This window comes from Melanotaenia boesemani, chromosome 5 (assembly GCF_017639745.1).
Source record: "Melanotaenia boesemani isolate fMelBoe1 chromosome 5, fMelBoe1.pri, whole genome shotgun sequence".
NCBI lineage: Eukaryota > Metazoa > Chordata > Actinopteri > Atheriniformes > Melanotaeniidae > Melanotaenia > Melanotaenia boesemani.
Window position 1 is genome coordinate 24,287,867 of NC_055686.1, and position 16,578 is coordinate 24,304,444.

The 16,578-nt window shown below is 38.0% G+C and overlaps 1 protein-coding gene across 1 annotated transcript; it reads left to right on the top strand.

The window, feature by feature from the left end:
- The first annotated feature begins 129 nt into the window (after positions 1-129).
- shtn2 (shootin 2) lies at positions 130-15,212 on the top strand. The gene is made up of 17 exons (XM_041984971.1): positions 130-270; positions 1,938-1,987; positions 2,336-2,396; positions 3,029-3,123; positions 3,289-3,481; positions 4,378-4,475; positions 5,212-5,293; positions 7,123-7,217; positions 10,406-10,558; positions 10,646-10,799; positions 11,657-11,792; positions 11,969-12,027; positions 12,147-12,244; positions 12,376-12,396; positions 12,572-12,625; positions 12,733-12,883; positions 14,644-15,212. The coding sequence occupies exons 1-17, from the start codon at positions 237-239 to the stop codon at positions 14,799-14,801; spliced, it is 1,692 nt and encodes a 563-aa protein (XP_041840905.1). The 5' UTR covers positions 130-236; the 3' UTR covers positions 14,802-15,212.
- The last annotated feature ends 1,366 nt before the right edge of the window (positions 15,213-16,578 follow it).

The following is a 16,578-nucleotide window of genomic DNA, read 5'->3' on the forward strand; positions in this document are numbered from 1 at the left end:
CAATAAATAGTATTGCTGAATAAGATGTTTTTACAGTCAGTGTGAGAAGTAAGTTCCTCAATTGTGTAACTTAGCAGAAGGGGAGGGTTTAAGCAGAAATTCCAACTTGCTTCTTTCAGTCTAATCTGAAAGCTGTTCAGAGAGAAAACAGGAGTTTTTCGGTGCTGGAAAGTGCTTTTTTAATTTGTTTTAATAGTTTTGTAAAAGGCTAATACTTGAAACCGGCATATTGCAGGATGTGGTTACAAGATGAGGACAATGCTGCCACAGGTAAGGTTGATATAAAGTGACAGATTATTCATGTTGTCACTTCATTCGATTCATGAAGAAAGTTTAAGATGCTGCTCAAAATGCTTCCATTTTGAGCAGATGTTCATTGTGCAGATTATTCAACTTTTTGTCATTTGTCCGCTTTGAAATTTCTGTCATTGACTTTATAATTTTTCCAGATATATTACGTTTAAACAGCTGTAGGGGAGGCTTGCCTGTATGAATGTTTTATAGATTATCACCAAGGAGACTATGGTTAAGTTCCTGTCCTAAAATTTTATTTGTTTATTTTTTTTTACTTAACTTTATTTACTGTATTTTATTAATCATCGGGTTCAGTTTTGTGGGAGTTTAGTGTGACTGAGATTGTGCTTCAGGCCAAAACAGGTTCATTCACAATCTTAGTCGCATGAGAGAATAACCTGGGGGTAAATTTCTCCTACACACATTTTAACACTAATGCACATTCATTTTAATTTAAATGTTTAATTGTTTTAGCAGCAGCTCAGCACATGTGGCTGCTTTTAGCATCAGTTTCTGATAAACCATGAATTGCTCTACTTTATAGCCAGTTATCCTTCCATGGTGTTAAATGACCCTCTGACTGCACCGAGATTAGGCTAAATGTTAACAAGAAACATATTTATACTGCTAACATAGAGTGCAACAGGAGTTTAAGGGCGCAACACTGACTCACAAACATGTGATTAACTTCCTCCTCTACTACTGGATGTCTTTCTGATCACATTAAAAATGCTTGAAAGAAATCATGGTTAGCACACTTTACCAAAGACACAATAAAATATATTCTGCTGCTAAAAGCTTAGCTAACATTTTCCACAGTGATGTGCAATGCAGCTACTATATTATCAGCTCTGTTAAAAAAACAGAGCAGTTTTTTTTAAGACAAGAAAGACAACCAGTAGGAGGCTAAACCTACTAGTTGCCATCTAACCTGGGTTTGTGCTTTCCCGGCAGCAGACTTGATTGGCTCCATATTACTGTTCTTCTAAGTTCTTACACAGTTTGCACCCCTTTCAAAGAAAACTGTGGTGGAAAATTCAGCCTGAAGCTAGAAGGAGTCAAATGGATCCACATTGTCATTTTCGAAGAAAAATCCTGCAGGATGCAACTTCTTTTTTTCAGCGGTGTAACTGAGAAAATGGATAATCTGGCCTTTAAAGAATTTAACACAAAAAGCAAATACATGAAATTAAAATTGATTGTCTCACTTAACAATTAATGGTTAAGGCTTGTTTGATGAACTGAAAAGATTAGTTTTAACAAATCTGGTCATGTAAAAAAATGATGTTCACATCCCTAAAAATGGACATTTAGTCACACACACACTCAAACACAAACTCCATTTTTGAAGATATCTAACAAAAGACACATAGATCTTTAATGAGATCTGAAGCTGAAACTGGAAAACAAGCGACTCATGATGAGTCAGAGAAAGTGAAACCTGCTCATAGGATCCTCCCGTGATTTCATTTCCTTTATTTCTCTCACCAAAAGGCTTCATGAACTTCCTCTTCCAGTCGCCCTGGCAGTGTGTGAGGATCTTTGGTTGTCTTTCTACTCAACAATGAACAGTTTCTGTTTTCAGAGCACATTTCAGAATCTGTCTGTTATATGCAGATAAAATGTTTTGCTTCTCCCCACAGACTCAGATGAAGAGAGTTATTTATCCTCTGACGATGGAGGGGATATTCAGGTATTGCTGTTATTCTGTGCATCAGAAGCAATCTAACATTGAATCCTATAAGCAGATAAAATGATACCTTGATCTTGTTTGGTCCCTTTGGTTGAAGAAAAATATGTATGTAAAGAAAAAAAACACTAATTTTATTTCAAACAAAAATAAAACAGAACGAAAAGTGATAGAAGATAAATGAAAAAGCACTTAAAAGTACACAAACACGAATACATTAATGAGGACAAAAGCTGTTTTGAGACCTGAGCTGTCTGATAACAGCATCAAATGTGAATAAAATTGAGTATAGATTTGGTGATGGAAGGCTGCTCTGCTGATTCTGTTTGCTTTGTTGGATTTGATTGTTAGTGTGAGATCCTGGAAAAGCAGAGGGATGAAGCCAATCAGAGACTGACTGAACTGGAGGAAGGTGAGAATTTTCTTTACTTGTTCATAAGCTTCATGTGTTTTTTTTCAGTGCAAAACTCATCGACAGAGAAAAGAAAACATAAGACTATTAAAACCGGGACAAATTAGAGAAAGAATTATGTTTTTTTATTTACTTTTTTTAAACATCCATCCCTCCCTTCATGCATCCACTCGTTGTCTTCTATTTATTCAGAGTTTTATCAGAGAAGCAACAGATTTAGGAGGAAAACCCAAACATCCTTTTCTCAGCAACCTTATCCAGCTACCCCAGGGGACTCCTGGGGTTTTTCTGGACCATTCCTCCAGGCCAGCTCAACTTTGCATCAAGAATCTAGATGCAGCTTTTGCTTTGGTTATTCAGAGACTGAATAGCTTATAACAGAGACTCTGGTGCCCCATAGCCCAGCCAGAGAATCCCTAAGTGAACATAATTGTAAGCCAACACCCATTAGTACATTTAAGGAGTATAGTGTACCATCACAGGCAAATAACGTCTTTAGAGGAAGAAAGGCACAAAGGATGAAACATATTTAATTGTGTCAATTTTAAACAGGTGATTAAAAATACAGAAATACCTTTCTTTCTTTTAAAAAATATGTCTATCGATGACAAATCTCTTCTTCTCATAATCAGCTTCCAATCAGCTCCTGAAAGAGATTAATGTACTGGAGATCCAGTTCCAGATCGAAAGGTCCTGTAGGGAGAGTGCTGAGGCACTGGCTCTGAAGGTAAATCACTTAAACACCTTTCCTTTCCTTTCTTTTCCTTTCCTTTCCTTTCCTTTCCTTTCCTTTCCTTTCCTTTCCTTTCCTTTCCTAAGGAAAGACTCACTGCTTTTCATTCCTGGTAAAAAGCAACCTCCCCTCCTAACCTTCATCTCTTCTGTTGCTAAGGTAAACAAAGAGAACAAAGTCTTGAAAAGGAGGAGCCAGATGCTGCTACCGCTGATCCCTGAGCTGCCAGATAACCTGGCTGCTGTGAACCTTGACGCAGAAATCGACTCTATAAATGAGGGTGATGTAGTTGATGCTGGCAAAGATGACAGCGAAAATGCACTGCTGCTAGAGAGTCAAGCCAAGATCACAGGTTAGTCGCTAATGACATGACTCAAACTTGTTTTAAAATGAAATATTATTTTAGTTTTTTGACTGGAGACGGTTTCAGACTTCCTGATCGATCCATCTGAATATCCCACAGCTGAGAAGCCTGACCAGGAACAGTCTAGTTGCCTCTAATTTTAAGATGAAACAAAGACTTTCCAGAAATAACCTGCATTTAGGCATCAGGTTGCATTTAGACTCATAGGGGTCAAGAGTTCAGCTATATATTCTAGAGCTAACAGTCTATGAGGCTTAAAAGTGTTTATTAAATATTCAAGATCTAGTTCCATCTATATCTTTCTGCAGCGAGCCAGTGAAATGCCTTCTAAAGGAGGGTGATGTAGTTCCTCTACTACTGGACTTCATAAGTCTGACGATTTCATGCACTGCAGTATCCTATTGCGACGATTACCATTTCCAGGTTTTAGGGAAATGAAAATGACCTTTTTTAAAGTTGGAATTAGACGTATAGGCTTGCTGAAATTAATCACTTGTCAAAAAAAAAAGACTGACTTTTCTCTAAAAGTTATGTGACAGGGGACCAAAATGGAGGAAATGCTAATTCTGTAGACTCATAATGATGATTCTGAGTTTGATATAGAAAAGATGTTATCATCCAGTTAGTAATATCTGCAATGGGTGTGTGGAGGTCTTAAATGATCTCTGAAAAAGTCAGATTATCTGCCCACCATTTTCTGCCTGTTGTCCACACAGGAATCCACAAGTTGTCTAAAACCAGCCTCTTCCATTGTTGAACTATGAGGCTAATGTGAGTGTTTCAGGGAGACCACAGTGATAGTGAGATACTCAAGGCGGAAATCAGTCAAAGAATAATGTAAATGACAAATTAATGTTAAACCTGTGCTTCTGTCTGTGTGTTAGCTTTGCAGGCATCAGTAGATGGCCTGCTGGCTGAGAAGCTGCAGCTGGAGCAACAAGTGGAGGAACTAACCAGAGAGCAAGTGCAACTCAGAGAGCAGGTAATGTTAGCAAAAACAAAACCCAAATTTTTTTTTACTGTGCAAATGTATGTGTTTCTAACCTTTGTGGGACGTTACAAACACTGACTTTGTGGGGTTATCAAACCTCATGGAGAGCAAAGCTTAGTCTCACAAGTTGCTTGTCAGTGCCATAACTGAGCCAGAAGTGCCCTAAAATAGCCCAGATTAAGCTCAAATGTGTGTTATCTGAGTGGTAGTATGTTTTTCCTCAGTGATCTGGGAGCTACAATTTATTGTATCTATTGTATACTATCCATACCTGCCACAGGACAAGCCTGTGACAACAACAACATGAAGGAGGATTTTCTTTTTTTCTCTTTATAATTAGGCCGATTTATTATATTTAACTGGAATGCAGAGATCTGCCCCACACGATGGGACTGAAAATAGACTACAAGCTGTTTTGCAGACAGATGAAAATTGATCAGCCTCGTGTCTTTTTATTTGTGAGTCATAGCTGTCAGTTTCACAACCCCAAGATATAGGCTCACAGTCAGTAAATATGTGTTTCTGTGAAGAAAAAGTGACACTGCACTCACAAGCCAGATGTTAATGGGTATTAATGAGTTTATGACCAATGTATAAACATTGCTTTCCTTCCTTGGCTTTTTCATATACTGAGTAATGCAGTGCACAAAGATGCATTGACTTTACCACCAGACTGTTTTATCTCAAGTGGAAATTGTGGCCATAAACACTGATGTTTTTCTCTCAGCTTGCTCTAGAGGTTGAAGAGAAAGAAGCCATTCTGAGGAAAATGAGTAAACAGAGCAAGGCCATGAATAAAATCAAAAGAGGTACATGCCCTTTATGATAAGACTGTCATTACTTTAATTATTCATTTGTTGACTGTTTTGTTAAATAAATGTCCTTTATGTATTCTGTGAGTGATGACAATGTCTTTTCTTTTTCTGTAATTGCTTTTAATATTTAAGTTATAATTTGACTTAAATTACGAACATCTTGCCATTTATTTTCATTTTACACTCAACACCAATTTCAAAGAAGCTGGGGTGCCATGTCAAACATAAATAAAATGATTATTTACACTTCTCATAATCAATGTTTTATTTACACCAGAACTTAGAAAACATATCAAATCATCTTGAATTTGATGGTAGTAACGCATCTAAAAAAGAAAGAAAAAAATTGTGACAGGGTCATGTTTACCATTGAGCTTCATCCGCTCTTCTTTTCACAAAGGTTTTTAAACATCTGTGAATTGAGGAGACCAGCAGCTCAATCTTTTGAAGCAAAATGTTCCCTTCTCATCTGACAACACTCCCGCGTCTTCTTGGTTGCATTTTAAGTTTCACTAAGTGAAAGATCCGTCCACCAGCTTGACTCCTTTACAGTAAAAACCATGCTATTGTAATAAAACCAGCATGTGATTTATTTTTGTCTTGGTGAAATATGCAAAGTCTTCCCTGAAGAATCATGTTCTGGTTGGGATCCTATGTTGTCCTATATACAGGTTCTTTCATCGATGTTAAGTTTCCAAATGTGGAAGTTGCTGGTTGCATTTAAACACTAAGGATGCATTCAGACGTCTGCTGTTTGGTCTGTTTTAAACAGACCGTGGTCAACTTCACCAGATAGTAAGATTCATTTGACGTAGTGTGAACACCAACCGAACTCTGGTGTGGATAAAACAAGCGGATTCTGACCTGCTTGAAGGCCAGGGGTCCTGGTTCACTTGCAAGTGGACTATCCAGAAGACCAAATAGAAAGTGACATATGCCAACCGCGATAAAGCAACAACAAGAAGAAGAAGGACGGAGACTATTGTTGGGGGAAAACAAAGCCAGTAGTGTGTGTTTCAGAAAAACGTATATGTTCTGCACACCACAGTAAAACCAGGAACCTCAGCATTGTGTAGCTCCATTGTTTACTGTTTACTTGTGGTGAAGGAACTGGTGGAAGTGGAAAGATTTCCTCTTTCCCTGGCCAATCAAAGAGCCTAGTTGTCTTCTTCTTACTGCTTTTTCATCGTTGATCAGTGGTTGCTTTGGGGAATATCGCCACCTAACATACAGTTGTTTTAATATATGACGCTATCCAAGTGATTTGGTCCGCTTTAGTTAAGTGCTGTTTAAATGCAAACCAAACCAGAGCAAGGTTGTGAAATCTTTTGGAAATCCTCTCCCAATCAGCCGAGTCTCCCAGACTATCCTGGTGTGAATGCACCTTAAGTTATGTTGCTGAGCTGTTGCCAGTTAAACTAATTATCTGCAGCATGTTCTCCAGCTGTTTCTTTTAAGTACCATTTACTTTTTAAGGCTGTTAAGGCCTCGTACCAACTTTTTAAAACACATTGCTGCAGTTAAATTCAAGATGATATGATAGTTTTCATGACAGTACCAAAATTTTGCACGTTTTCTAATTTTTAATGTAAATTAAATATTGGTTTATTATATTTTTAAATTATTCCACAATTTTCTTTATTTACATTATACTCAACATATGCACTGTCTTTTTTTAAACAAAAAAAAAAAAAAATAAACATCCCAGTTTTTTTGGCATTGGAGTTACATGTATTAGAAAGCATGTCTTTGGTCATAAACATAATGCATGATATGTTTTCAACAATATTTAAAGTTTTTTTTTCTGTATGTTTTCTGTGCAGTCTCCCAGCTTGTCACAGAGGAGTTCACAGAAATCTCTCAGAAACTGGAGTTGGAGCAGGGCCTCAGGCAACATGCTGAAATCTTTGCCCACCAGGTGTGTGTTTGTCTGTGTACACATGTGTTTTCAGTATTTCATAAAATATTTCTGTCACACATTCACACCTATAGATACTGAGGGTGACAGGTCGTGCCACAGGAAGGTGGAAAAAGTGTCAGCGCTGACCTTCAGGCAGCTGTGGTGAACGAGTGGACATGCGGACAAAAGGGAGGGACACGAATACACAGCTAGACATATAAACACATGCACAGGGACACGGTTTAGCTGTCAGAGAGCAGCAGAGGTGGCAGGACATCATAGGGGGTCTCCATACTCCATATTCTTACAGAGGGTAAGGTTCTGCCTCTCTCAATGAGCCTGGGCATTCACACACAAAACAAAAGCACAAACACACACTTGTACACAAGCAGGAAAAACGAAAAACATCAATTCACTTAAATCCTCATACCCAAACAAACACACGCACACACACACACACACAGAGGACAGTTTTTGCTGTCCCAGCTGCTCCTTTAATGAGGGGCTTTTCTTTCAAAACATCTATGTTCCCTTCCAATTTAGCCCCTCCCTCCCCCATAATTAGTGGTCATCATGGCTGCTGTTGGAGAATAGTGGTCTTTAAGCACAACCTGTCTTTGCCTGACACCTTTATGTTTTCCTGAGCATATAGCAATTGTCGCCTTTGTGCACAGTGTCCTCCATTTACCGGACAGGCGCACAATGGGCTGCCTCGCAGGGGTCCTTACCTGTGAAAAGGACCCCCAACTCTTCACACAATTCAGGCCCTTTACTCTCAATTCATGGTAAAAGACCCCCCCACCAGTGTATAATGCCTCTTGTATGCACTGCTATTTGTGTGTTTTCATGTGTTTTGAAAACAACAACCATTCACACCTCTTCTCTGTGATGCATGGTGGTATAATGATGCAGATCCTCACACAGGAAGCAATTTGGAGCTTTTGTGTGTGTGTGTGTGTGTGTGTGTCTTTGTTTTTTTGTGTCTGTGTTTGAATCTGGGTGTGTATGAAATAACTGTGCTAATTGCTGTGTGAAAACTACTCTCTGCTGAAGAGGGACCACAGATCAGAGCGCTGTAATTTGCAGTGTGAAACTAGTGTGCTGACACAGAGCACACCGGACTTGATGCTGAAGTAAAAAAAATGAATACACACTGAAGTGAAAACCACTTTCGCTCACATTTCCTCTTCTCTTATCACGGATTTTCTCATGTTCACACAACTGAGAATACTTGATCAATCCACTATGACCAGAGTGCAGTGGGGCCATTTTCTCAGTGTTTTCTGAGAATGAGTGGAAATCAGAGATTCATAAACCAGAGATTTCCACTCATTCTTAGCTACATAAACCACAAAAGGCAGATTCTAAGCTTGATTCTGCTTTGAACTTGAAACAAAAATGTATTAATAAGGCATGGCAAAATTTGTTGTATAGCACATTTCTTGTACATGACAAGTGCTTTACATAAAAGTGGGGTGCAGACGAACCATTAAAAGGTACATAAAATAATGTATTTTATGTCCATGAAACTGCTTTTAGCTAATGCAGTCAATAAAAGCTCAATAAAAGTTAAATTTTACCAATACTTCTACGTGGTGCTGACTTAAATTATTGACCACATTGAAGTTTAGGAACAAAACTCTGAAAATCTCTAAAACAAATGCAAAATAAAGCAATTTCCCCTATCCACAACATCAAGGCTCAAATGAAGCTTTCCAGTAAGACACAGTGGAGGTTGTATCATGCTGGAGGTACTGAATGCATCAACTGGGCCAATCCAGCCACATAGTGATGGTGTAATGATGTAATGACGCCAACAGGGCTTTTAATGACAAAAAAAAACCTAATAAGGAGGACAAAAGGTTAAGCGCAGGGAGGATATTTGTGACTGTCCTCACACCACTGTCCTGCAGGTTTTAGATGCTTCGTTGCTTCAACACACCTGTCTCATATTAATTAGGACAATGGCTCTCCAGGACAGAGTGTGAGATATCTGGTTTAGTGGATAGTGTTAAACATCCAACCCTGAAATGAGAAATTGCAAGTTGTCTTGCAAAATATTTTTCAGTCCTTTCACTTTTCTACTGACTTATTTTACTTTGTTGTCCCACTGCAAAAAGTTAAGGTTGCAGGTATATACAGAAGCTAAGTTTAAATGTTACAATACACTGAGATAGAATATAAAAAAGAATATATAGCAAAAGTCGACTCTTTTTTGAACATGAAATAGTCACTTGAAACTTTGTCTACACACAGTTCCTAACCTAGATTAGATGTTGTATGTGGATAACATGCACTCTCATGAGACTGGACTAGATAAGATCAGTTCTTACTGCAATTATTATCCACTTCACTGGAAACAATGTGCTGTGTTTCACAACTTTACGATTATTATCATCAAATGGTCAGAGAATCAAATGATTTCCTGTGTAAATATAGATGAGAGTGTGTTTTGGTTCTGTTTATACTGTGTATACTATATACAGTTGCCTGCAACACCAAATTTCCCCAGTGAGGGATGAATAAAGAGCGATCTAATCTTATCTAATTTCAGTTTTAGAATAGTTGTTTTTTTCTTTTTTGTTGTGGGTAAATTATTTTTGACATTTGATTTAAATATTTAGGTTATACCAAACACGTCAATTTTTAAAAAAAAATGTATTTATTTATTTATTTACTCACATGATAAATCTGTCATGTTCATATTTATATTTATATAAAAAGAAGCATACGCACTTGGCAAAAGATCAAAAGGTTTATTTACAACAGTCTTTTGATTAAGGAGCTCTACTAATTAACACCAACTGGTGTATTCATCTGTCACACAACTGCGGAAAAAAATCACATTTTGCAGTGAAGTAAGGAAAATCTCGTCTTTTTTCTGTTTTTTGTTCATAATGGAGGCATAATGATGCTCTCTGCATTGCTACCACTCTAAATAGAAGCTGATGAGTAATGACGGCTCCCAAGTCATTGTTCAGTCAAACACTGAAAACACTTTCTGAGCATCGTGACAACCTCCTGGGGAGAGACTCTACAACTAGCAATTCAAAACTCACTTTATTTTTCCACTAATGGTGGATCATTGTAGCTGATGCATTTCTTCCCCATTTTTATTTATTTATTTTTTTTTAGAAGCAGATGATTATAAAGACTTGTTGAAAATGTAAGAGCTCAACAAAGCTGGATTTACTTTGTCTCATCAGATGCTGGTGGAGCAGAAGGCTGACAAAAGACAAAGTATGATGAAGATGGAGAACCTTGATACCAGTATTCAGCTGCAGCTGCAGCAGGCGCTGGAGCAGATATCCCACATTAGCACAGTGCTGAGTGATATACAGCTCCACTACCAGAACCAGGTGTGTTAAAGTGTCAAGACTGTGCAACATATATCAGCTCTATTAATGTTTAGCATCATGTGTCAGTTTGTCTGTCCCTATGATCAGATAAAAGACAGTAAGGAAGCTACAGAGGACAGCAGTGACCTCTCTGAGTTGCAGAGCCTGAGAGAGCAGCTGGAGAAGAGTGAAGAGGAGAGGAAGACTTTGGAAGCTCAACTGTCTGAAGCTAACACTTCTGTCACACAGCTGCAGGAGGAAGGTAGCAACAACATAGGCCAGTATTAACCCACTGGTACCAGACGTCCTGTGTGCAGGACATGACAAATAAATTTGTTTTGTACTCAGTCTCCCTTTCAGGTACCTTCACGTGTTGTACACCATTGGAAAGCTGTGATTCTTGAGATTTGATTGATGGATACTATTTCAGGCTATAATAATAACTGTAGATCCACTAAACACTTGTTTTAGACCAGCTGCAAATGCAATTTACCTTTTGAAGCCGCACTGAGCTCCAGTAGCAGATGATGCTGCAACAAAAACAGTTATATTAGCTGTTTTTTCATTATTTTAAGAGGTTAACAGGAATTCATTATGACATCTGCAGAAAGTCCTTCTAAAAACTCAACCCAATCTCAGGGTCTCAGCCATGGATGGATTATGAAAAGTTGGGGCACTAGTTAAATGGTGCACATCCTTAGAATTTCTAAAAATAAATTACAAAATCATTCAGATAAGGTTGTTTTGTATCTCTCAGATATGTCAATCTTGCATATTTTTGCATTAGTTTATGGTCTCTTTCAATTTCATAGCCTAATTTTGATTGGTTGCACCCTTTCTTGCTTTATCACATTTATGTCATTTTGTCTCTTTTATTGGATTTTCTGTCGTAACTGGTCTTTATTTTATTACAACAGCCTTATTTTTTTTCTCTTACCTCTCTATTAGATAGTTTTTTGTTCTTTGTAGCCAGCATGTCTCTTTATGGTGAGCTTGCATAGCTTAATGGCTGTTTTGAATCTGACGTTGGCCAGTGTGAAACATTTTTTATTTTATCCTTTTACTGTCAATCTTTATTAAAATTGCTCAAAAGTAGACTAAATGTTTCTTCCTTTTAAGTGAGACAGTTACAAGAAAAATTGAACAGAGAGGATAAAATGAATGACTTGGTGGATGAATCCACTCCGGCTCCTGCTCCTGCCCCACCTCCACCTCCACCTCCACCACCTCCACCCGTACCCATTCCTGCCATTAAGTACGTGTAACACCAGAACATTTCCTCACTGAAAGACCTGAAGCTGTAAATAATTTTTTTCTATCATACTGGTCAGAAAATAACCTGTGAATGTATGAGTTTGTTTGTTTATAGTAGTGAGATATGTTCAACGTTGTAAAGTGATTCCTGTCGCATCTTTCTTTGTCATCGTCTAGTTTACAGGACTTCCTGAAAAGCAGGAGGAAAGATGGAATCAGTTCAGCTGATCAAAACAGTGAGTCCACTTAATTTTATATTATTTTATTGCATCCAGCAGTATAAGTTTAAGCATAAATTATTGTAGTGTAAACAGATATTCATTTTTTATTGTATTTTTAATTGTCATTTTTTAAGAGTCAGCACCATTGTCTGACATGAAGACAAGGGCAGTGGATGAAATGATGGAGAGAATAAAGAAAGGCATCATCCTGAGGCCCATCAAGAGAATACAGGTAAAAAAGATGCACTATTTAATTACATTTCAGACATGTAGAAGATGACTTCAACAAAAGAAGCTCCCATAAGATACAGTACAACCACTTAATTCTGCATGATAACAACCCTCTAACTTCTTGGCTTACAGGAAGACGACAGCTCCTGGAAGGTTAGTTATTCCTTAAAAAAAAAAAAAAAAGAATTTATATATATATATATATATATATATATATATATATATATATATATATATATATATATATATATAATTATATGTGTGCGTGTGTGTGTGTATAAATGATAAGCTATAACAAAACATTAATTCTTCTTAAATCCTGTCATAGGACCAAAAAAGTGAAAACCGAAAATCAGCCATCCTGGAATTAAAAGGAATGCTGGTAATACATTATAAGATCAAATTCCACTTTAGATGTGAACCTTTTGGTTGTTTATCTGAATCTGTAGACAGATCATTACTTGAACTGTTTTATTATTTGTACATCAGGACAATATAAAACGCCAGCACCACCGCAGAGTACCTTCCAGGAGGGGATTCGGGCGAAACGTTGGCGAGGTAGAGCTGCTGTCGGTACTCCAGAAGAGAAGGAGAGCTATGGGGGAGAACAACGACCAAATTTCCTCAACTCAAGCACAGGGTACACTGATATTACATCTATATATGTGGCCAGTTTAGAAATAATGTGTCTCACTGGACAGTTAAACAAGAGACAAATTACACCTAGTTAAATGCAGGACTTTTAACTGTGCCAATTAAATTAGTAAAACAATAAAATATGTCCACATAACACAACTCAGCAGTTATGAAGCATCAAGGAGAGCAGAGAAGCTAGATCAACTGCAACGAAAATAAAAGGGGGGTCCCAGACACGCAGAAAACAGCCATATATTATAACCTGACATATGTGAAGGTGGCCAAGAAACGACAAAGATTTGGAAAAAAGTACCGGCCATCAGGGAGAAATTCATTGTCAGCAGAACTTGTTGAGAACTGAGCCAACGTGCTGGTTACCAGTGTTTGTTTTTGTTTGCTAATGTTGCAGAGTATAGCTAATGGCTGCTTTTATATCTGGAGTAATAAACAAGAGAGAAAGAAAACAGAATGTCAAAGGATCAGCTTATGGGTCATAATTTATATTATATACTGTTCAGAGTGCGAACCATACCGTGGGCTTAGGGGGAGCCGCTTTTTTGCATTTCCTATCTTTTTTTGGCAAGTAAGAACATGATGCCAGCTGATATTACAGCTTGCCCCACAGAACATAAGCGTACCAATACATAATGGTTAACAACTCTTATGCAACAATAATACATAACAGGTGCAAATGTCCCTTGCAAAAAAAAATTTTACCACTCTTTTTGCGAAGATCAACTTACATAGTTAATATTCCCCACATATCACACACGTACACAATATAATGAGCAATGATAGTTTCCCATATTGTTAAAGCAGGTCTTACCTTACCTTTTACGCATTTACTTCTTTTATTTTGTATTTAACGTAGATCTACAGGAAGTTTAACTTGGAGCGCCGCCACGCTTCAGTGGTCACAATAATTATAGCATCCATAGTCATACTTTAAGCTACAGTGAATTTGTGAGCAATCAGCATACATTTTAATGTCAGTATTATATAGCTCCCCCAACATTTCATAAATCCTGTTTCTAGGGGAGCTCATGTTTCATTAAGGGGAGCTATAGCTCCCCCAGCTCCCCTGTGGTTCGCACCCTGATACTGTTTGCTGGGCAACTGTGGTTTTACGGTGCCAGAAATGTTTGAGCTAGAGACGAAGCATAAATCAAGACAGAAATGAGCAACTACTGGAAGAGAGACCTACAGTGCATAGTTCCTTTTTCAGCTGACATGTTTCTGTCATTGAGTAAATGAAAGAAAATGTTATCTGCCAACATCTCATCTGGACTTCTATCAAATCTCTGGGTATGTTGTCCCCTGTGCCAAACATAATACCATTTTTGTTTACAGATGGCACAGTACAGCTTCTCCACCTGTGCAAAAGCCACCCAGGCAGAAAAGACAGCTTTTTTTCAGGTCACAAAAACTTTGGTCTCTAAGTCATGTAAGGCATGTTTGTATATCCTCCACAGAGATGACAATCTCTACATAAGATTGGCTAACTTAATGACAACTGCAAACACTTATGACCTATGTAGCACAGAAATTTGAAGCAGAAATAGGCTGGATGTGGTATTATATGAAAAGAAGAAGAAGAAAAAAAAAATCAGGACACCAGAGCCACCCTATCATCATGTCTTGCTCTTTACAACTACTACTATATTTTTGACTGCAGTAAATATCTTGATTTTGATCTGTTACATCTCAACATGTAGTTCTTTTGGATTTGTGACCAACATGAATATGTGTTGATCTTTTGGTCAGATCCCCAACCAGGGCAGCAGTGTGTCCCAGCAGCAGGCAATGGTCCCTGGGCAGGAGAGACCGGCAATGCTCCTGTGCTCCGAAGGCTGAAACAGAACAGAGAGAAGAGAGACTCTCGCATCAGAGCATCAGCGCTGATCATCGGCAATCAAGCCTGACCGAAGCAGATTACCAACTAATACCTTATATAAAAATGCACTGCCTCTGTGGTCTGTTATAATTACATGCCAGAAAACCACCACTGATTTTGGTCTTTATTGAAAAGTAAAAAAAAAAAACATTTTGTGTTTGTTTATCCACCTGGGAGTGCCAGGTAGAGAGATAATATTGCAAACAAACAATAAACTTCACATTTACGGCTAGAGGAAATCAAAGAGAAGCATTTTCAAGTGCCATTTAACCCAGGTCTGCAAAAAGCCAGCGCTCGTCGCGTGTCAAAGGAAACTGAGCTCTTTCAGACATATTTAATGTCCGGCATCATGCCACAGAAAATAGAAGAAAAATAGGCATATCCATTAAAAAAAACATTACTATGAACACCTTTGCCCACTTCTCAGCTTAGGTGTCTTTGTCTTAAAGCTTGGTCCGGCACCAGAATGGGAGCTGCTTTTTGTTTTGGCCCATTAAAGCTGTCACACCCAGAGCCCAGAGGCGTTGCTGAGATAAGAGCCTAGGGGTGATCTATGGCCCCCGTCTTGAAAGTTTTTGAAATGCATCCGGTCGCCTTTTGTTTTCTCACCTCCGCACAGATTCGGCTTATATATGTGCATGCATGAATGAGTACACACACCTTCACACAATGCTATCTATCTGCCTATCTACCTTTGTTAAAAGCTTTTGAAAAGGGGATGAAATTACTCTCACCTTTCACTCTGACACCATTTTAGTGTCTTCACACTGTTTCACATTATATATTTACTTTATTTAGCACTTTAATAGAAGGTCTGCCTTTTCACTCTCAAATATACATTTTTTATTGTTTTTGCCCTCAATCTCAAAGGTTTTAGCTTTTGAAATATACTGTAGTACTATATGTTGTTCTTTTTTTGTTGTTGAATCATGCATCTGTATCTTTTAGTTTGTGTGTGAGAGGGAGAAAGAAAGTGGAGGTTCAGAACACAATCCTCATTACTACAGATGAGGAGGAATATGTCGCTGACCTACAAAATGATAAATGCATGTTTTCCCAGACCTGAATACAGTTACACTAAATTAGTTTTAAACCTTGTTAACATGTCTGTAGTGTAAGGTTTTTAGTTATGAAGTCTTAGGAGCAAATCCTCCATCAACGCTATGGCTAAGGATTTTTCCTTTAATCTCCAGATCATCACATACAGTCTCAGAAAGGTGAGGTCAGACTGCTCATTTCTTCCAGTTAGAACATGGGAGGAAGCAGTTCTGACAGCTTGCTGGGGGATGGGACTTTTTGCATCTAATAGAAAGCATAGAAAGTAAATGCATCATCAATACTTCCAGACGCATACAATTTTTTTTTAATGTCCTTACCTTTTCTTGACACAGGCTGTGTCATCCATAGATCTTTTTCTCCTTCTATCATTTCCTAAATAAGAAGAAGAAGAAGAAGAAGAAGAAGAAGAAGAAGAAGAAGAAGAAGAAGAAGAAGAAGAAGAAGAAGAAGAAGAAGAAGAAGAAGAAGAAGAAGGAGGAGGAGGAGGAGGAGGAGGAGGAGGAGGAGGAGGAGGAGGAGGAGGAGGAGGAGGAGGAAGAAGAAGAAGAAGAAGAAGAAGAAGAAGAAGAAGAATTAGACATACCCCAAGCCAATTTAAGACTGAGTCCTTAAATGAACACCATTTAAATACAGCTAATGTGCAGAACTGGGAAATTATCAGTAATGTGTTGTGTTTTCTGCACAAACAGATCTGAGGAGCTACCCTCCTGCAATTGAAATGTCCTTGAATTGCCTGATTATGACAC

Coding starts and splice junctions, on each gene's coding strand:
- shtn2 (XM_041984971.1), top strand. CDS start 237: ATGTGGTTACAAGATGAGGACAATGCTGCCACAG. Junction 2,397..3,028: donor ACTGACTGAACTGGAGGAAG/GTGAGAATTTTC, acceptor TCTCATAATCAG/CTTCCAATCAGCTCCTGAAA. Junction 12,626..12,732: donor TGGAATTAAAAGGAATGCTG/GTAATACATTAT, acceptor TTTGTACATCAG/GACAATATAAAACGCCAGCA.